Source organism: Podarcis muralis, chromosome 2 (genome assembly GCF_964188315.1).
Source record: "Podarcis muralis chromosome 2, rPodMur119.hap1.1, whole genome shotgun sequence".
Classification (NCBI taxonomy): Eukaryota; Metazoa; Chordata; class Lepidosauria; order Squamata; family Lacertidae; genus Podarcis; species Podarcis muralis.
In genome coordinates, this window is record NC_135656.1 from 58,447,659 (window position 1) to 58,468,524 (window position 20,866).

Here is a 20,866-nt window from a genome sequence, read left to right on the forward strand (position 1 = left end):
AAACTTATAAACAAGCAACAAAAAACACTCACATTCACAGTAGGGCTCAAAGCCTGATTAGAAACAGATGTTTTAACTGCCCTCCTAAGTGCAAGCAGTGAAAGAGTGACATGGATCTTCCAGGGGAGGAAGTTTCAGAGGTGAGGAGCCACCACAGAAAAGGCCCTCTCACGTGCTGTCACCTTTTGAACTTCTCAAGGGCTAGCAAGAAGGGGAAATTATATTATAATGGCCAGTGATATGGGTTACAGCTATGAAACCGCACAGCAAAATATGTCTGTGTGAGACACAGACTGAAGTGTGGACAGGATGAAAGAAGCTTATGCCACAAAGAAGCAATTAAGACTTTTAAGGCACCACGGGAACCTATGCTTCTTTTTAATGAATATATCATAACTCTTCTGAAATTTGGAACTTCTCTTTCAGGTCGAGTATGAAAAATGGGTGATTATGAGCAACGAACAAAGTAGGCTAGCAATCTCAGAGCCATGAGTCAAAATGTAAATGTGAATACCCTGAGTGGAATTCAATGGAGTAATTGCACATGGAACAAGGTGAGCTTGTGCAGCAAGAGTTTCCCCCTCTCCTCCAAAACAGATTTAACATACATGCAGGATGCACAGGGAAAGGAAAGCGTGGGGGGGGGGGAGAGTCCCAATCCACTAGCGAACCTTGTTCTGCACATGCTACAACTTAGTTGAATGTTGCCCTTTGGCTTCTGATATTATATTTTCCTTGAATCTGGCAGTGTTCTTATTGCCATTTCGCCTTCCACTACAGATCACTCTGTCCTCTCTACCTCTTCTCTCAACTCTGCCACAATCTCACCAACGACGACAAAGGAGCTCTCTGAGAGCACCCTTGGAGACAAAGGTCGCTTCTTTTTTTATGTTCTGTAGCTGCTCCCTATCAGGCAAAAAGCGAGGGTCAGTTCAGAAAAGTCCCATGGGATACTGTGTGACCTTCAGCGATGCCAACAATCCCTTACTTTTTCAGCAGTCAGCACAACTCACAACATACAACAGAAATCTAGGCCCAAACCACACCAAATGAAGAAAAAGGAAAGGCCATGAAGTCAAAACCATACATGGTGCGTGATGAAAGTGGGAGCTGTAAGACAGAAAATTGGAGGATTGCAGACAGTAACCTTTATTATAAGGCCGTGAGCAATAACTTTGGCAGCCTAATCCTCACAGTCACTTTAATGGAGCTTGGATTGGCATCGTCTTTTAAATAAAGGAGAGATGGGCAAAATATCTTATTCTGGTTTGGAATAAACATATTAACTTTTTATCACGATGTATTTTAAATGAATGCAGCCACCAGGGGAAACAGACAAATGCAAATGTCCTTTTTCTGAGTTTTGCTTTTTAGGGGGGGGGGAAAGTGTTCGACAGAAAACATAAATAGTAAAAAAATATATATCATTTTTAAAACCCACAATAATCTCAGTTCCTTGGAATGGAAGTAATTAAAGGCAGAGAATCATTTTCTTTTCAGCTTTCTTTATAATATCTTCCTTGGGGATAATCTAGCTGGGATTGTAAGTCATGTTTACAAATTCCCAGGGTTCCCACCCTCCACAAAAAAGTCTTCAGGCTCTATTGTATTCTTCCCTCGCTCAAGGTTCTTCAGCTCACAGAAGTGTGCAAATCTCTCTCTCTCTCTCTAAAATTGGTACCATGTCCTGCTCATTAACATTACTTGTAATACAGCTCAGTTGCAAGTTTAGCTTGGGGGTTTTTATATATTAAAAAACACGCAGTGCAGGCTATTTTATAAAAGGCATGAAGTTTAGAATCTAAATATATATGTATATCATCTGAGTTACATAGTGGTTACAGTAATTGAAGAGTAGGTGATACTGAACTAGATGGACAAATACAGGTCAATACAGACAAGCTTAGCAACCTGTTTAAACCATACTGTCGTTGTTCAAGAAATCCATTACTCCTCTCACAAGTAACTTCCTTAAAGTAGTGAATCGCCTAAGTACTGGGGGGGGGGGGGCTACACAGGTGGATTTCTAAAGTTTATAAACGACTTCGACTGATGAATTGAGGGAACGCTCATCAAATTTGCAGACAGCACCAAACTGGGAGGGCTGATTGGAGAACTGGGCCCAAACTAACAAAATGAATTCAATTGGGACAAATGTAATAGAGACAAATCTATGATTCTAAGATTGTGCATGTAAAGTCAGTCAGCTTGCTTAGCCCTTAGTTCACTCTGGAAAACTAGATAGATAGATAGATAGATAGATAGATAGATGATAGATAGATAGATAGATAGATAGATAGATAGATAGATGATAGATAGATAGATAGATGATAGATAGATAGTTTAGGGCATTTTTATTATATCCTTAAAGGTAAAGGTAAAGGGACCCCTGACCATTAAGTCCAGTCGTGGCGCTCATCTCGCTTTATTGGCCGAGGGAGCAGGCGTACAGCTTCTGGGTCATGTGGCCAGCATGACTAAGCCGCTTCTGGCAAACCAGAGCAGCACACGGAAACGGCGTTTACCTTCCTGCCGGAGCGGTACCTATTTATCTACTTGCACTTTGACGTGCTTTCGAACTGCTAGGTTGGCAGGAGCAGGGACTGAGCAACGGGAGCTCACCCCATTGCGGGGATTTGAACCGCCAACCTTCTGATCAGCAAGTCCTAGGCTCTGTGGTTTAAGCCACAGCGCCACCCGCATCCCTATCCTTAAACTTACTTAAATTGCTCAAATAAGCCACAAAGATGAAGGACCATCAGATTTAATCTCTTACCGAATCCCTCCCCACCATGAGAACTTAGGTCTAACGTTTCATTTCTGGATACTTCATCCTGCTGAAATCACTGCCATCTCTTTAGCCTGTTCTCTACCATCCTCTTTTTACAGTGGTGCCACTGCTTGTACATAACACCGAGTCCTTAAAGCTATTGCTTCCCCCCCTCTATTAACACTACACCTGAGGGCTAATTGTAATTCTTAAAGATCCTCGGTTCTGCATGGAAGCACTTCACAGAGTGGGTCTAACATCTGAAAACTGCTCGCCAATTATCGGTGCGCCTCCATTGGGTGCATGGCATCTCTTGCCCGCACCAGAGAAATGTTCCTTAGCAGCCTTCACGTGGTGGCTCTAACGTTCAAACAGACTCTTTGTTCAATAAGAGCACGCCATGTATAGCAGCCCCGGCAAAAGGAGGCCCTGCTGTAGTATATGGAGAGTGGAAGGCATCATGTTCTAATTGCATTATTGGCCCCATTTCAAAAAAGCTGCTCCTGCAGCTGTTTTGACTGACGGCTCAGCAGCAAACCAACCCCTTGCCCAATTCTTTATTTGCTTGTTTACAAAATTTCTAGACTGCCCTTCCTTGCACATATCAAGACCTCAGGGCGGTTTCCAATATAAAACAATACAATAAAATATTTAAACCAATCATTAATAAAATGCAGTAGCACAGGAACCACCCCCCCCAAACACACACAAACCCCCCTCCTTTTAGAAAGCATTAACTAATTTCCTCCAAAGGCACAGGAGGAGAGATGTTTTCGCTTGGTGGCAGAAGCCCATCAGGCTGGTCGCTATCCAGGTTTCCAGTGGGAGGGAATTCTACAGTGGGGGTGCCACAAGAGATGTACAGGGATGAGGAACCTCAGGCCTGGAAGCCAAACCCTGCCCTCCATGTCCCTCTATCTGGCCCCCGAGACTCACCCCAGATACATCCCCTCTCCCCTTATCATCCCTTCTGCATATCCTACTTGAGTAGGGCTGAAATACGTCCTTGAATTCTGCTAACACTTCTTGCTTGCCTGGGCAGAGGGCAGAGAGGGCTGTGCACAGACACTAGCCTGCCGCACAAAGGGGGAAATCACATTCGTTGCTTTGTTCACTTTTTGCCTCTGGTCCCAGCCACCACTGGCATGCGGTACCTTATTGTTGTGGTTGTAGGTTGTTTTAAACCATTATTAATAAAGGGAATGTGGTCCTTTGGCTGAAGGTCCCCTAAAGGTAAAGGTAAAGGTACCCCTGCCCGTACGGGCCAGTCTTGCCAGACTCTGGGGTTGTGCGCCCATCTCACTCAAGAGGCCGGGGGCCAGCGCTGTCCGAAGACACTTCCGGGTCACATGGCCAGCGTGACATCGCTGCTCTGGCAAGCCAGAGCCGCACACGGAAACGCCGTTTACCTTCCCGCTAGAAAGCGGTCCCTATTTATCTACTTGCACCCGGGGGTGCTTTCAAACTGCTAGGTTGGCAGGCGCTGGGACCGAACAACGGGAGCGCACCCCGCTGCGGGGATTCGAACCGCCAACCTTTCGATCGGCAAGCCCTAGGTGCTGAGGCTTTTACCCACAGCGCCACCCGCGTCCCTACGAAGGTCCCCTAGCTCTGCTCTAATGAATGGCTTCAAGCTACTGAAGCTTGCTAGTGGCAAAACACATTATTTTATTATTATTATTAATTTTTATTGGAAATTTTATTTACAACATAACATAACCCCCCCCCCCCCCAAATACAGAGATCCACCCTCAATAAACGTGAACATACAATGAGCATAACATACAACAATACAAACAACCAAATAAAAGACTTCCTTCATCCTGTATCTGGCTTCCTTCCTTACTTCTTATAAACTGGTTCCTTTATGAATAATTATTAAGATTTTTCTAATTATAACTTAAATATCCACAAAGTCTTCTGCAGACATTAATCGAAACAATGTATTTTAGGTATGTATTTTAGGGCACTGTGAAGTATTCTCTACATTTCCCCCATGCTTTTTAAAACTCTTGTCTAGTGTGCATTATTTTGTACATTTTACAGAACAGTTAAAAATGGGGGGGGGGGGTTTATACCAGGTTCATACGCTTGCTGTTTTTAAAAAGTTTCCCTCTTGTAGATTACAATGCAAGTGAAATACCCATGTCAGCTCCAGGGCTGTTTTTGCTTGCACCCCATTCCTGGGGCATGCCAGAGGAACAAGGGGACTTTGGAGCCTGCAGGTCTTTTGCCTCTTCTGACATGACGCCAACATGCCCTCCGAACGGCTACCATTTGCCCTCCCTACTATATGCGTCCAATTTAGCTCAACCAAAAGCCAACTAATCTTACCAGGAACCCATGATAAATGCAATGTAGGGTTTACAGCTGCGAAAGTTATAGTGCAATGCTTCCAAGACACAGAAATCTGAACTGAGATGCAAGATCAGTATTTTGGATTTACATTCATTGTGAGGTTAATGTTGCTGCAGATAAAAAGTGCCCCAACTCGCTGATTTATCTTCCGCAAATGCTCTCTCGTGTTTGCAACTGATTCCACTGAACTGCCTTGGCTCTTGTCGAGGCAAAACTTACCAGTCAGGTATTCAAGTACAGCTGCCATATAGACTGGAGCACCGACCCCAATCCTGTACTTCGGATGACCTTTCTTAATATAACGGAGCATTCGTCCGACGGGGAATATGACCCCGGCTTTTGCCGAGCGAGAGGTCTTCGTCGACTTTTTCTTCCCACCCCTGCTGGACATTTTCTTTTACGTGGGTCTGGGTCAACAATCTAGAAACTAGAAACAAAAGGGGGAAAGGGTAAGGTTACAAATCAAGCCTGAGACAGTTGCTTTCAAATGGCGAACGATACCTCAGCGGTCTCTTAAAATCGGGCCCACAGGCTTTCAACGGCACTGAGTCGCAACGCTGTTATACATCACATGGAAAGCTGCAGTGCTATGTTGAGAGGTAGGGCTTTTAGTGCCTTATCTGTGCCTCTAACACATAAAATTCAAAGAGATTTCTGTGGGCAAGGCTGATCAGACTGTGTGTCAGAGGACTCTGACGCTGGGTGCAAAATCCAGCACCCTGAGAATCCCAGCATTCATTTTTTATGGTTGTATCCAGTGGGGTCCCTCTACAGACGGTAAGCTCATTGATCCAGCAGTGGTAGAACAATTTGTTTGTTTGTTAGAAAACAATATAAACACAGGCTTTTTTTAAAAAAAAAACATTTCTGTTTACAATTAACAGTTATATACTAATGAGGTTAATAAATCAGAAATGGAACTTGAGGGAAGTCCAAAAGGGAGGGAGGGAGAGATGTTATGTATAAGTATATTTGTAATGAGAGAAAAGAAAAATAATAAAATTAAAAAAAAAAAAACCAGTTATGAAGGTTGGGGGAGGAGTGAATATGGATGCTTGCTGATTGAATAGAAGGTAATTTTTAGTATTTCATCTCTCCATTATACCTGACAAAACAAATTTCATTTTTGTAAAAAAAAAAAAACAATTTAAATGCTCTGAACAGATGACTTTATATTGCTCAAGGTGTTAAACTTTCTACTCTTTTTTTTAAGCAAACAGTAATTTTACAGTACTAGATACAGTAGCAAATACAAAAATGAAGTCATTGTAAAAACACCAACGACCATGCAAAAATAAACTCCAATAATATTTATAAAACATGCCTTGAGTCCTGACACTGTGCCGGCACTATTCCCAGTCATCACCCAGGTTAGGAGAGCTGCTTGGACAATAATGTTATTTTTTAACAGACTGATGATGCAAACAGAATTGTTCCCAGATTTTGCCTTTCTGGTAATGAGTGGGTTATCTTGTCTGCTGCATTGACAAGTATGTCCAAACTGAGCATTCTGAGAAAAGTAACCACCCTGCAAAGATCATATTGTCTGCTGTAGCAACCAGTCCCATATGTGCTGGACTAGTGGTTGTGACAGAAAGACACTTTGCACATGCTCAAAGGCACTCTCGTCCTTATTATCATTTTCATGTTCTTGAAAGAAGACTGGCAAACTACCTCCAGCATATAACACCTTGCTTGTGGGATTTGGCCTGGCTGCCAGTTTGCCACTGGGCGTTGGTGTTGGTAGGAGACCTTGAGACCAGGTTACTAGGGAGAACACATTATCCCTTATATAGTCAGTAGATCACTGCGGTCATTGGGACAGTTTCTCCTGCACATTCCAAATATCTCAGAAGCCTGCTCTGCAGTAACTGGGAGCAGGGCTTTCAATGTGATGGCCCCCGTTCTGTGGAATAGCATCCCTGTTGAGATATGGCAGGCACTCGCTGTCTGCATTTTCTGGAAGCAATTGAAGACGTTTTGGTTCTGACAAGCTTTCCCTGGATGAATTGGGTCTTTACCGTGAGTGCCCACTTGTTAGGGTTTTAATCTTGTTTTAAGTGCATCTGTTTTTTTTAATGTTTTTAACTGATTTTAGTTATTTTATGTGTAAATAGCCTTGAAGTGGTGGTTTAGAAGGTGATGATGATGATGATGATGATGATGATGATAAAAATAAAATGCCAGGTAAGGCTTAAGGTCTCAAGTGGAGTCAAGAATGCTTGCATACAAAAGTACTGTTTTGTTTGTTTCTCTCTTTGGAAAAAGGAAAGGATTGCAATTAACTGCCTGGGATTTGAAATTGTGGAATTTATCTGCCTACCAATCACAGTCGTTTTCATTCCATTCCCCTGCAGGAGTTTCACAAACTCCAATCTGACAACTTCCTTCCACCAGCATAATTGGACTTGACACCGGAGAATGATGGCCAGCAATCGCATGCTAATTTACTACCATACACAAACATGTTGCTGATCGTTCTGCCGAGTGTCTGTCATTCTCAAGTTGTGTTTTTGCAAGGGTATGTAGGCATTAAATTAAAATGTTAAAAAGCTCCGCAGAGAGGGGCGGTTTACAAGCTCAGAAACCGTTGCTCTTCTGGGAGCTGGTGGTTTAGAAAACTAGTCCAAATTCCTAAACCTTTGATTTCCTGTAAGTGAAGCCTGTAGTGGCTTTTTCCTTCACCCCTATGGAGATAGACAGTTTTATAAACAATGTTTTATAAGCCAAAGGAAACCCCAACGGTGTGTATTAGCCATAGGAAAACCTCCTCGTGACCCAAAGCTGGCTTGGCACAAAGGGGTGCTTTTTCACAGTATCACCCCCCCCTTCTCAAACCAATTCCCCCTTCACCTCCTTGTGATTATTAAATCATCATGTCTAGGTTCTGAATTCTTTCTGCTTGTTCGCTCCATTAGCTATTTGTCCCCACCTTGCTCCATTGCGTTCTCCCTCTCCCTCCTTACTTCCCCCTGCAACACAAACCTATCAATATATGCACTGGGCACCTCCGATGGACTGACTTCCAAATGAAGCAAAGCAAGCCTTCCTTTTGACATTTTGCAACTTTTGCTACTATGCGATTTCTGACCTGTGCTAACGTGTCATGCAGGCTTTTAAATGCACTTTCAGCTATTACGTAAAACCTGTCTAAATTTCAGACCAGGAGTCTTTTGTCGACTAAGAATATAAATTCCAGCGTCTATTGGTTCCATCCTGCCACACTCTTGTTAACCTCGATTCCTAGACTTCCCAAACAAGGAGATGAAACAAAGAGAAATGTGTATCTTGTAAAAGGCAACCCATACGGAAGTCTACCATTGGACATACCATGTCGGCCCAAGGCAACTGATAGGATTGTGGCTAAACACAGGTTTGCCTCTGTTCAAACTTCCATACCCGCAGTTTTTAGGGTTACTCATCATACACCACAGTCCTAGGCATATCTTCTTAAAAGCATGCCGCAGAGTTCAACATGGCTTACCTGCAGGTGTGTCTAGGAATGCAACCATGGCTTATTACCACATGTGCTCAAGGTACTTTTAAGGAAAACGTTGTGAAGAAAAATGAAGTAAAGATATAGAAAGCTTTCCCCACTTTCCACTTTTCCATTCCTTAACTTGGAAAAACAACCCAGCAAAACACACTTTTCCTCCATATGGATCTTCGTAGGCCTATAACTAGCAAGTCTCTATTAACCATCTGGCTAATTATGGCTTCTAAGATGGCCCTTAAAAAGATGTATAAACCACAAAAACCCTGGAGAGCAGAGCATTCTCAGACACTTCATGTCCAGTTAATGGAACACAAATGGCCAATTAGCTAATAATATTTTACCCTGGAATTTCAATCTGGAGTTTTCAATGCGATTAAAAAAGAAAAAGGTCCTTTATAAATTAAAAATTAAAAAAAATGAAACATTTGCCAGTCAGTGGAATAAGCCACATTGTTACAAACAGTTACAAACAGAGATGTCGCAAAGTGTTATCTTTTTATTACTAATATTATTGTTATAATGTTATTTGTTATTCACTCTATGATTCAAAGCATTTAAAGCATTTTACCCCCGTCTTCAGTTAAAAAGGCTACCACAGTGGCTTACATATGATAGATTAAAAATTAATTATTATAATACAATCCCTGTCCATAGGTGTACAGTCAAAAAGTCACAACACAAATGGAAAAAGAAGTGGGGAGGGAAGATGATGACTGGCAAACTCAGACACCCATGCTCAAAGTTACTGTACATAGTAGATGCTTATAATGAACAGATAAAACAGATCCTGCATTGTTCTTACTAAACCACAGTTTAAACAAACCACAGTTCCCAGAGTTTGAATGTGATATTGATAATAGAAAGGGTGCTTTTGATCTCTGCAAGATCACAGAAGAGCAGGAGGGGAGAGAGAAAGAGACTGTTTGAGCCCAAAGTTTGTGCACACTTGTTCAGGTAGTGGAAAGCCATGGTTTCCAGTTACAGGACTTAGTGATTTATGTGGCATGTATTGTTTATTCCAGTTGGCCCTTCTGGTAGATGTAAAGTAAAGGTAAAGGTACCCCTGCCCATACGGGCCAGTCTTGACAGATTCTAGGGTTGTGCGCCCATCTCACTTAAGAGGCCAGGGGCCAGCGCTGCCCAGAGACACTTCTGGGTCACGTGGCCAGCGTGACAAAGCCGCATCTGGCGAGCCAGCGCAGCACACGGAAATGCCGTTTACCTTCCCGCCAGTAAGCGGTCCCTATTTATCTACTTGCACCCGGAGGTGCTTTCGAACTGCTAGGTTGGCAGGCACTGGGACCGAGCAACGGGAGCGCACCCCGCCGCGGGGATTCGAACCGCCGACCTTCCGATCGGCAAGCCCTAGGCGCTGAGGCTTTTACCCACAGCGCCACCCACGTCCCCTCTGGTAGATGTAGTCACATGTATTTTTTAAGCTGCAGGGACCTTCCTCTCACAAATAGCAGTCCTCCTCTGCTAATTTAATGAGCCAGGAAGGACGGGGTCAAAGGAGCATGTGGCCGGACATATTGCTGCCAACACCTTGTCCACATCAGTTGATTGCACGGGATGAAACTGATTCCATAGCACACCCTCAATAGTGGCACTGGGTACTTCAACCAGAGCTGCAACAAAGTGCAAAACCAAGAGCGACTATGTCAACACCCTTTTTTCATCTCACTTTTCCATAGCCCAAGACCTGTCTTCATACCACCAAACCATAGTTCAGCATTCCATCTGAATAATGGCTATGTAACCAAGGTTCAAACCATCTAATGCCCTTCTAGCATCTGCCAGAACTGATCATATTTCTTCCAAACTAAAAGAGGGAGGGGAGTTAGACAATTTTCTTGAGCGCTTCTACCCTTCGCAGTCTTCCACTTCTTGAAAAGCTAGCACGGTTCTTTGTCAGAGAAGCTACTGGCAGGAACAAGGGAGAGTGAACATACCGTCTCGTTTTTCAGAGAGATGAAATAGAAATGGCACATACCCAGAGAGCCTATAACTTCCATCAACAGAGTAATCCCTGATGAGAGAGCTCCTCTAACAAGGAGAGGATGCTATGGAATTCAAAGCAACCCAGGGGAATTCCTTTTTCTGATGATAACTATCAAGGGACAATCTGACAAAACTCATGGCATTAACAGCCTGTATCATGAACCTGAAAAACACTGAGTTTTCTTGTCTCTCAAATCTCTTAAGAGCACAGAAACCTGCTTCAGACCCGATCAGATCATCTGTCCATCTAGCCTTGTTGTCACTGACATGCAACAGCTCTCCAGGGTCTCAGGCGAAGGTCTCACTCTTCAGCTGCTACCTGATCCCTTTGGCTACATATTTCAAGGATTGCATATGGAATCTTCTACATGCCATGCATGTGCTCTACTACCTAGCTAGGGCCCTTTTTTTTTACTGGGACCATAAGGTGTGAAGGTTTACTGGAGCTTTCACTATTAACCATTGGATCTCATTTGAAACAACAGAATGGATGGAAACACAAATTTCAACATCGGAGAGTGACATCAAGTTGGTCCTTAGCATACAACTAATCACAATAAATCTTCTACGCAGCGCGTATGGCTGCGTCTCCCAATTGCTTCGCCTACTCTTCATTTAATTGTGCATGACTTCCTCTTGAAGAAATAATACGGCGTGTGAGATACAGCTTCCGTGCAGCTTAACAGATCTTCTGCAAATTGGAAGGGTTTCCTCCCCCCCATCCCCACCCCACAGAGCTACAAATAGCTCCAATTAGTGTTAAACAATAACTAGGCACCTCCGGTAAGAAAATGAACATGCTTTATGTACGGAGTAAGGTATACAGGCAATTTTCACAGGCAGATTAATCAGCAATCACAGAATTATTGCCTATTGGAGGGATTCGAATGCATCTCTGTATTTTTATTTCTCCTTCTTTTTAAATCTGGATGAACAACCCAGCTCTATACACAGGCAAGAGCGTTCGGCACAGAGGGAGCCCCAGGACCAGCACAAAGCAACTCTCGGCCTGCTCTGCCTTTTCTGCCGGCTCAGCAGCAGACACTGATGTAGGTATTCTGGTGCCTGCAATTTGGCAAAGATGGAGTGAAGAGAAGGGGGCTTCCAGTGGGCCTTAGCAAAGCAAACCACGAGAGCAGCCATAGGAATGGAAGGTGGTGGAAGCTGAAAGGTCGGAAGCATCCAAGCAAAGCAGCCCTGGTTTTCATTGCTTCATTTGGGATTCTGCTACAGCTGTTGAAGTCACAGTCTTCACAAACAGAGTATCAGACTGCTATGTAGTTAAAAGGAACAGAAGCAGCAGCAATCAGACTATTAGTCCATCTAGCTCAGCCCCATCCGCACTGACGGGCATCTCCAGGAGTTCAGACAAGGGTCTCTCACAGCCCCACCTGGAGATGCCAAGGACTGAAGCTGGTACCTTAACACATGCAAAGCAGATGCACTACTGCTCAGCTATGCCCTTACCCCCAAAATTCCTGTAGCATGCTCAGAAGGCTTGTTGTCACTTTCTGGATTGATTGGGGAGGAACCCACTCTTACTCATCCGATCTCTGGCCACCAAACCTCACTGCTTACGGAAGGCTGCTGTGGCTGCATGTCCTTCTGGGCCACTCATTTCGCACTGGCTAGACTAGCATCTGACTAACACTTGGCAAGAGGGTCAAGCAAATGCCGAACTGTAAGAGGGTCAAGGTAATGGCAGGCTATTAATAGGCAATCAGATGCCGAGTTGATTTCAGCGGAGCAATTAACATTCATCCTAATAGGTTTGAGGCAGAGGCTTGCCTGGTCCAAGGTAAGCATGCATATGGACAGTAATTGCCTTCATACACAGATGACAGATTTCGCGAGATATGTATAATGGCATCAATGGGGCATTCACACTAGATAATGATCTCCTGGGACTGGATAAATGCCAAGATGAAACTAGAGAGGCATTTGGTGTGTTTCCTTTTCCATCACCTTCTCTTCACTGCCAGCAGACAATGTTTCATTTGCAACCATCAAATACTATTATTTCAGCCTCACACGTTAAAGCTGATTTGCCCCACTCTTCCTTCAAGCAGCCCATGGCAGGAGATATGCGATTATCCCATTTTATCTTCACAAACATGATAAGGGCAATAGCGACTGGTGTATGAGGGCAGAGCCAGGAAGCCATCCTCTCGACACCGAGGTCACTGCAGCTTACCTGGACAGCAGTGGGGTGGGGAAGTGGCAGAAGTCAAGGCTGTGCAGACGCATCAGTGGAAGTGCTGCCAGTGCATCTATGCAGCCCTGACCTCACCACCTGTACCAAAGCAGCACCAACTAGGTAAGCTGCAGCAACACTGGTGTTGGGGGGGAGGCAGCTCTGCCTCACCACACCGGCCGCTACTACAAGGCCAGGTTCAAGGTTCTTGCCTTAATGCAAGGCCATTGCAACTTGGGTCCAGGATACCTTGAGGACTGCCTGATCACTAGGGTCTTGGGGGGAGTCACTGTTAGTTTTCCCTCATGGCTGAGAGACATAGCTCATGGGGCGAAAGATTTATACGATCTGAAGAGAAACCAGAGTATGTCCACCAGGAGCTGTGTGTTCAGTAACACGGGCCCGATTTTGTAGAACTCCATTGCAGCTGAGGTCCAGCACGATCCCTTCCTTTAGAACTTCTGACACCAACTGAAGAAATCATCATCACCATCATCATCATCATTCCAGAAAGCATTTTAACTTATTTTTTATCTTTGTTGTATTGCTGAGTTACTTGTATACCACTTAGAGACGGTTGTAATTAAGAGCTAAACAGTGGTACCTCGGGATGCGAACGGGATCCGTTCTGGAGGCCCGTTCGCATCCTGAACAGAACGTAAGACGCGACAGCGTTTCTGCGGGTCATGTTTTGCCGCTTCTGAGCATGCACGTGACATCATTTTGAACCTCTGCGCATGCGCGAGCGGCAAAACCCAGAAGTAACGCGCTCCGTTACTTCCGGGTCGCTGTGGAGCGCAAACCGAAAGCGCTCAACCTGAAGTGTATTTATCCCAAGGTATGACTGTATAGCTTGCTGAAATAAATATGCACAATAAAAATTGCCTCTCTCATACTGTGTTCCATAGCCCCCTACGCTCCTGTTGGCACTTACCCACCTCTCCATTCCCTGAACTTCCCGAAGGCAGGGACAGAACAGGGATAGCAACACTGGCCCTGCACTATAGTTAAACACAGCTTCGAAAAGGCCTGGCCTGGCTAGCCGGGACTGTAGTAGGCAAACTTTGGATACTGCTCTTTTTCTCCTTCTGCCAGTTTTGGCTTACACCACAGTGCTATTTTATGGAGGCTGCACATGAAGGATATGGGATAGTTAAGGGAACAAACCCTGGACATTCTATCTACTAAAATCAAGATGACTTCTCCCAACTTGGCATGGAAAATTCAATATAGAAAATCATCAGTACAAAATGGCTGAGATGCAGTAGATGACCATTCACTCCCTCAATAGGCAAATTTCTCCTGTTTGTGGCTACAATTTTAGCCCAAAGGGGCTGTTCAAAGGAAAAGCTCCCACATGTTCAGTAAACGCGTGAAGTGCAAGAGGGACTGCCTCACTAGCCTGACTCACAACACGCCCACTGGCGGCCTCACATACAGCATCTGTCCAAGTGCAAAGGACCCCTTTCGGGTGCATGCTGCCCATGCAGGTGCCAAAGGGGCATGGGCCACTGGGTGTAGCAGCATCAGGGGCAGGACTAAAAGAGGCTGCCTTTCTCCCTCTTCCTGCATTTACTTAATACTGGAGAGGTTTTCTTGTGAGCAGTCCTACAGCTGACCTTGAATCTGCCATTTTTTGAATCTGTACTGTCAGTGCTTTGCAACAGCTCCTCATTTATTACAGAGCCAGATAAAAGTTCATTTTGGTTCAAAGTTAATATTTGCATGCTTGCTTATACACTGTGCGAAGACGCACAATATACAACGAGGGTGTACATTAATTTCCTGCTTCCATGGCATGTAAATTACAGCAGGAAGCTTGACTTAAAATTTCTGTGCTTTTTGGTTCAGGAGCAAATTGGCAAGTACCCTTAACTCTTCTATTTGACCAAGGAGTGGAGAACCTGATCTGTATCCACCCTCTTCATATGGGAAGGCTATTCGACCTGAACATGCATAATGTAGCTGCTCTCTCCTATCCTACCCCACTGCGCCCAGTCTCTGTGCTTCCTCTGTTTGCTGTCCCAGTCTGGAGGGATATGAACTTGCCATTACAACTGTACTTTGGCTGCAAATAGCCTGAGGAGGGTAGCTTTGTGCTACACAGATCTGTATTCTAGAACCAAAGCATGTTCAATTAAAGTCAGGCTGGGCAACCTCTGGCCTGCATGCCAAATCTGCCTCAACCAGGGCCCCAATTTGTCCCATGATGCCATTTCCATGAAACAACACCTACCAGCATCACACCTGACATGACTAAGTTCCCTGTGGGTAACTGAGGGGAATTCAACTGCACAACCCATCCCTGCAGAAAGCAAGCATGAAGTCACTGCCTATCAGCTGATAGGCAGTGGCTTCGAGTCTGCTGATGAATGGCACTTCAAAACACCACACTGGGCTCTTTGCTAATGTCACTGTGACATCATGTAATTGACAGGTGGGCATCCTGCTCAGCTATCAGATTTGGCCCCCTGAGAGGCCAGGTTCTCTGCCCCTCAGTTAAAGAAAAGAGTTAGGGTACCTGGACTTTCCCATTTGCTCATGGACCAAATGATGGGAGTTGTAGTCCAACAATATCTGGAGGACACCCACGCCTGCCCAAGTTTCTCCCCCCTAAAAAAATAAAATAAATTGTAATCAGAAGGAATTATGCAACTTGAAAAAAATTCCCATAATGTTGTTATTAAGGTTAGAAGCACTCATGTTTTTTTTATAGTTCCGCAGAAGTCTACATCCTCTTTACTTACTATAATGGAGTGCTCCTTTTATTTCCAAGAACTCTCTTTTGTGCAACAGAATTTATTTTATGACATTGGAAGAGTTCCCAAAGTGCACACTATAGTCCTATGACTCCATAAATGTTTGATATATTTTCTAATCAATAGTGCATGCATCATTTTGTGCTCAAGTTACGAACCCCTGAGCTACATTTTTCAGTGTTTAATGTCACTGGTTCAAATTATGTTCTCAGTAACACTGGTGTAAATCTGGAGTAGAATTAGCCCACATGTGTATTAAGCCAAACACAGAGTGGCATATTCAATCTTTACAGATAATATAGAAACTGAGAACATTGCTATGTTTCCCTTTACTTCCCCTATCCAGCTAAGTTCAGAACAAGAAAACAAACTGAAATCTTAGCAAAATATGTCAAAAGCAATGCAGAAAGCAAATATGTCACATGTAAATTACACTGAATCCTTGAGTTGAATTAATTCATGTATTGTTTTACTTCAACGATGACTAGCCCCATAAACAATATATGGATACAAGACACCTGCAGTTGAATATAGTATTTGCTTAAATATATCTCCTCCTTTACACTCAGGTGTTCTTTCTCTAATTACAGATTTGCCTTTTGGTTTATTTTTTTTTCAGTCCCAGAGAAACAAGAGGGGGAAAGCACATGAACTGGAGCAATCCCTACACACCTGTTGCTAAGTGACAATTGCATAATCCAAGCATGAACACTTGGGTCAGATGAGGAAAATGTGAAATCATGACAGACAACACAATTTGAATATGCTCTGAAACTCAAAGCTCTATAGACAAGGGGATAGACGGAGTCATTTCCGATATAAGCCAAGGTCATAATTTGGCCCCCACATCCACAAGCGTCAAATGACAGCGTATGCCACCCAGCTAGTAAAGTTTAAATATTTATTCGCATTACAGGGAAAGAAACACGGTGAGATCCACAAATTAAATGCTAGCACACAAGAAAAGTGATGCAGCTTGCAAACCTGCATCTTCATACATTTACTCAAAAGCAGTCCTCCAATAAGAGAGTATGCAACAAGGGCCTTGCAACAGAATGAAGTCCACAGGATGAGGTCAGTTTGAGCAGCTTGTATCTCAAAGTGCATTGGGTTTGTTCTTTTTTTTGTCATGTATTCTGCTCTTTAAAATACCTATGGGAGGGGGCTGTAGTTCAGTGGTAGAGTACCTGCTTGGCTGGCAAATGTTCCAGGGTTCAATCTCTAGTGAAAAGCCTTGCGCATGGAACCCTGGATAGCTGCTGTCAGTCAGTGTAGGCAACACTGAACTGGGTGGATTGATCACCCATGTTTCTGGCAGCCCTCTGCTGCAGGGAGCAACCACTCCCATGCCACACTTCCAGGACCAGGTCACATTGCAGCAGGCACAACAATCACAGGCTCTGGATAAAATACCCTGCACAGTGCCCCTTCCACTATTTTCTCCCACTTTGTTCTAAGCAGCCTTTCTCTTTTTGGGTGTGTGTGCGTCTTTGGGTTTAGCCCTTCTCCATTTGCAAACAAGCAACTTTGGGACATGTCATGTGAAAGTGAAACGTACCAAATATGTCCTCTGCAGCTTCCTAGTTATTCAGCTTGCAGTCTCTGTGCATTATCTTCTCGTGCTCAATGACCCGAGGAGGAGGAGGAAGGAGAAAAATTGAGGGGAAAGAAAAGGAGGTGGGTGGGTGGCTGGGGCAGGAGTCCAGCCTCGCATGATCTAACACCCTTGTGCAAACGATCGCGTATTCTTGGAATCCGAGGGCCACAATCGACTCCCGAAATCCGGATTCCCTAGCCCAGAATGAAATCGGAGCAAGAAAGCCCCCACGACACCGCGCAGAGGAGAGTTTTATTTCCTGGTTTCCTTAAGGGCGCAGGGAAGTCTCTCCGCTCTCCTTTAACCCCCTCGGTTCCGCTCCGGATTCGGAACGGAGGAAATCCCTTTTCGCCTACGTCCCCCCAGATTACAAAGAATCATGGAATCACAGGAGCCTCGGTTAATAACAATACCAGTAACAACAATAACACCACCAGCAGTAACGCCCTCCTGGAACCTGTCAGGAGCTGCTCTGGATTGCAAGATACGCCCGCACCCAAGGCAGGTGTCTGCCCCAAAGGACCACCTCCAGTGTTGCAATACGACACAGAGAGAAAGGGAGACAGGGGGACGATCCGCTCGATCCCAACCCCACCTCCCCAAAGCGAACAGGGCAAGCGGCTGGCAGGGAAATCGCATTGTGCTCAAACAACGAGCGCAGGTTTCGCGCAGGACAGGGTCCCTGGCAAAGGAAGGGGGCGTCAGTCAATCACTTACAGCGCAGCTCCCAGCAATAGCAGCGGCGGCGGCGGCGGCAGCAATATGTCTCCCTGCGCCTCTCCCTCCCCACTTCGCTCAGCCGCCGTGTAAACTGGAACAAGCCGACTGTAATGTGCATGAAGTCCCACAATGCACAGCGCAGCGCTCGTCACATCCCCTCCTTTAAATCGGCGCCCAGGCCTGCCGCCTGCCACGCCGAGGGGCGCGCGGCGTGAGGGAAGGAGCGCGGCAGGAGAGCCGTCGGCGCCTCCTCCTCCTCCTGCGGTGCCGCCGCCACCGGCTCAGGAGGACACAGGCGGGGCCTTGCTCCGCAGTCGCGCCCCTGAGACCCCCGCCCCATCCTCGCAGGGAGAAGCCAATGGCGTGGAGTTGGGAGGGTGACAGCGAATCCGGCCGCTCTCTTCCTCCGCCGCTTCGACTCCCCGCAATGGGCGCCCTCGGCTGCGGCGGCGCCTCGGGAGAGTCCCAAGGCGCTAGTCCCTAAGAGGCGGTCGCTGAAGAGCAGCGGATCAGGGCCGGTGTCTAGACCCGGCTTAGTCCTCCCCCTTCGGATAACTGGACGTGCACGCAGCCCTCCCCTCTGTGCAGGAATAGCACCTGCGCCTCGCTCCCCGCCTGTCCGGAGAGAGGCAGCGGGGTCGCCACTCGATGGTCCAACAAAGTGCGCAAGAAACATCACTTAATATAGTTTTCCCTGCTGGGACCCATAATAAAACACTTGCTGGGTTAGGCCCAAGGCCCATCTAGTGCAACACCCTGTTCTCATAGTAGCTATAGAAAGCCTGCAAGCAATATATGGGCGTAATAAGCACTTCTGACGCAAAGTACATAGCCATCGTGGCTAGCCAGCCTCTGTGAGTTTGTCTAATCTTCTCAAGGTATCCATGTTGGTGGCCACTGCTACGTCCTGTGGTAACAAATTTCATGTTTGTGAGAAATTCTTTTGTCCGCCCTGGATCTTCCAATATTCAGATGACACCCCACGTTCAAGTATCATAGGCATGAGAGAAAAACTTCTAATTTTATACGCCTAAAATGCCCTGCTTACTCGCCTTTTTTTCTAAACGTAAAAGCCCTAAACCTTTGCTTACAAGACAGTTGCTCCAGTGCCTTGGTGGTTTTGGTTGCTGTTTTCTGAACCTTTCCCAGCTCTACAATATCCTTTTCTGAGATGAGGCAACCAGAACTACACAGTATTCCAAATGTGATCACACTATCGATTTTTGTAACAGCATTATTCACATTTTTATTTTCATTCCATGTCCTAATAATCCCTAACATGGAATCCAGCTTTCAGACACCAAGTCAAGACCTTTATCGCTAGAACTACAAGTCTTTTTTCCTGGTCAGTTCCAATCCCATTAGCCAATGTGCATCACTTTGCACTTAAATAATATTTCGCCCTTTACATGCCAGTTCCCTCACTTTGCAGGGATCCTGTTGGAACTCACAACCACCAACAATCCTGGACGCCCCTAACTTCAGTTTATGGCCAAGAATAGCCGCTTCTGCTTGCTCACCTGCCATCTCCCATTGGGCGTTGGTGAGAGTAGGACCCAGCTAATCCTTGGCACTGTTCATGCTTGCTTACCAGGAAGTGAGAAAACGACTGACTATGGCAAGGAACAGCCATGGCCTGCCCTCTCCCTCTATGCTGTACTGGACACTACCACCCCAGGCCTAATTCCAGGTAAAAACTCCCACCATCCTTCCCAGAGAGAGTGCAAAAGCTGCCACAGCTTTCCCCCTCAATTGCTCGTCACCTGCAGTCTCCCAGTAGGGTAGGTAAGGAAATGGGGCGTACTGCTCACTTGCCTGCAACCTCTGGCCAGCTCAGCAATTGAAAACACTGTCACTGGATAGCTGGGCAGCTTCTTTCTGCACTATCAGAGCAGGAATAAGGACCTCCAAATGTTGGACTCATCCAAGAGCCAGTGTGGTGTAGTGGTTAGAGTGTTGGACTAGGACCAGGGAGAGCAGAGTTCAAATTCTCAGTCAGCCATGAAGCTCACAGGGTAACCTTGGGCCAGTCACCCACTCTCAGACTAACCTACTTCACAGGTTCCAGTTACAGATAGGTAGCCGTGTTGGTCTGCCATAGTCAAAACAAAAAAAATTCCTTCCAGTAGCACCTTAAAGACCAACTAAGTTAGTTCTTGGTATGAGCTTTCGTGTGCATGCACACGAAATTTTTACTACAAAGGAATTTCAGAAATAGACTGGAAAGAGAAGCTGCTGAATTGCAACTCATTACGAAACTTAAAACCATGGAGAGACCTGGTCTGAACAAAGACATTGGATTCTTATCTCATTATACATGACAAAGCCATTTTTCACCTTCTCACCCCTTGCTTTTTCCTGTAAGACCTACTGCAGTCGTTAAGAGTCGTCAACAGGCTCATCCCAGCTATCTGCCAATCACCCATTCCCACCACCCTTCTGAGTAATACCCCTCCCCACCTTCTCACTATATAGAAGGATCTGGCAACTTCTGTTTCAGTGTATCTGAAGAAGTGTGCATGCACACGAAAGCTCATACCAAGAACTAACTTAGTTGGTCTTTAAGGTGCTACTGGAAGGAATTTTTTTTGTTTCTACTTCACAGGGTTGTTGTGAGGATCAAATGAGAGGGAGAATTGTGTTCTTCACCCAGAGCTCCTTGGAGGAAAGGTGGGATAAAAATGTAATAAAAGCGAATAGCAAAATTTTAAGAAAGAAAACAAGCACATTCAGTTGTTGTTGTTTAGTCGTGTCCGACTCTTTGTGACCCCATGGACCAGAGCATGCCAGGCACCTCTGTCCTCCACTACCTCCCGCAGTTTGGTCAAACTCCTGCTGGTAACCTCGAAAACACTATCCAACCATCTCGTCCTCTGTCGCCCCCTTCTCCTTGTGCCCTCCATCTTTCCCAGCATCAGTGTCTTCTCCAGGGAGTCTTCTCTTCTCATGAGGTGGCCAAAATACTGGAGCC

The 20,866-nt window shown here is 45.3% G+C and overlaps 1 protein-coding gene across 2 annotated transcripts in view; it reads right to left on the reverse strand.

The window, feature by feature from the left end:
* Positions 1-18,142, reverse strand: part of MACROH2A1 (macroH2A.1 histone) — a 49,033-nt gene extending 30,891 nt beyond the window's left edge. Inside the window, exons 1-2 of one of the 2 annotated variants that reach the window (XM_028718086.2) lie at positions 17,893-18,142; positions 5,348-5,555 (exon numbers count right to left, since the gene is read on the reverse strand). In XM_028718086.2, coding sequence (XP_028573919.1) covers positions 5,348-5,519 — 172 coding nt within the window. In that variant the 5' untranslated portion in view covers positions 5,520-5,555; positions 17,893-18,142. The remainder of the gene's footprint in view (positions 1-5,347; positions 5,556-17,892) is intronic. The other variant, XM_028718085.2, reaches the window with a different exon arrangement.
* Between the last annotated feature and the right edge of the window lie 2,724 nt (positions 18,143-20,866).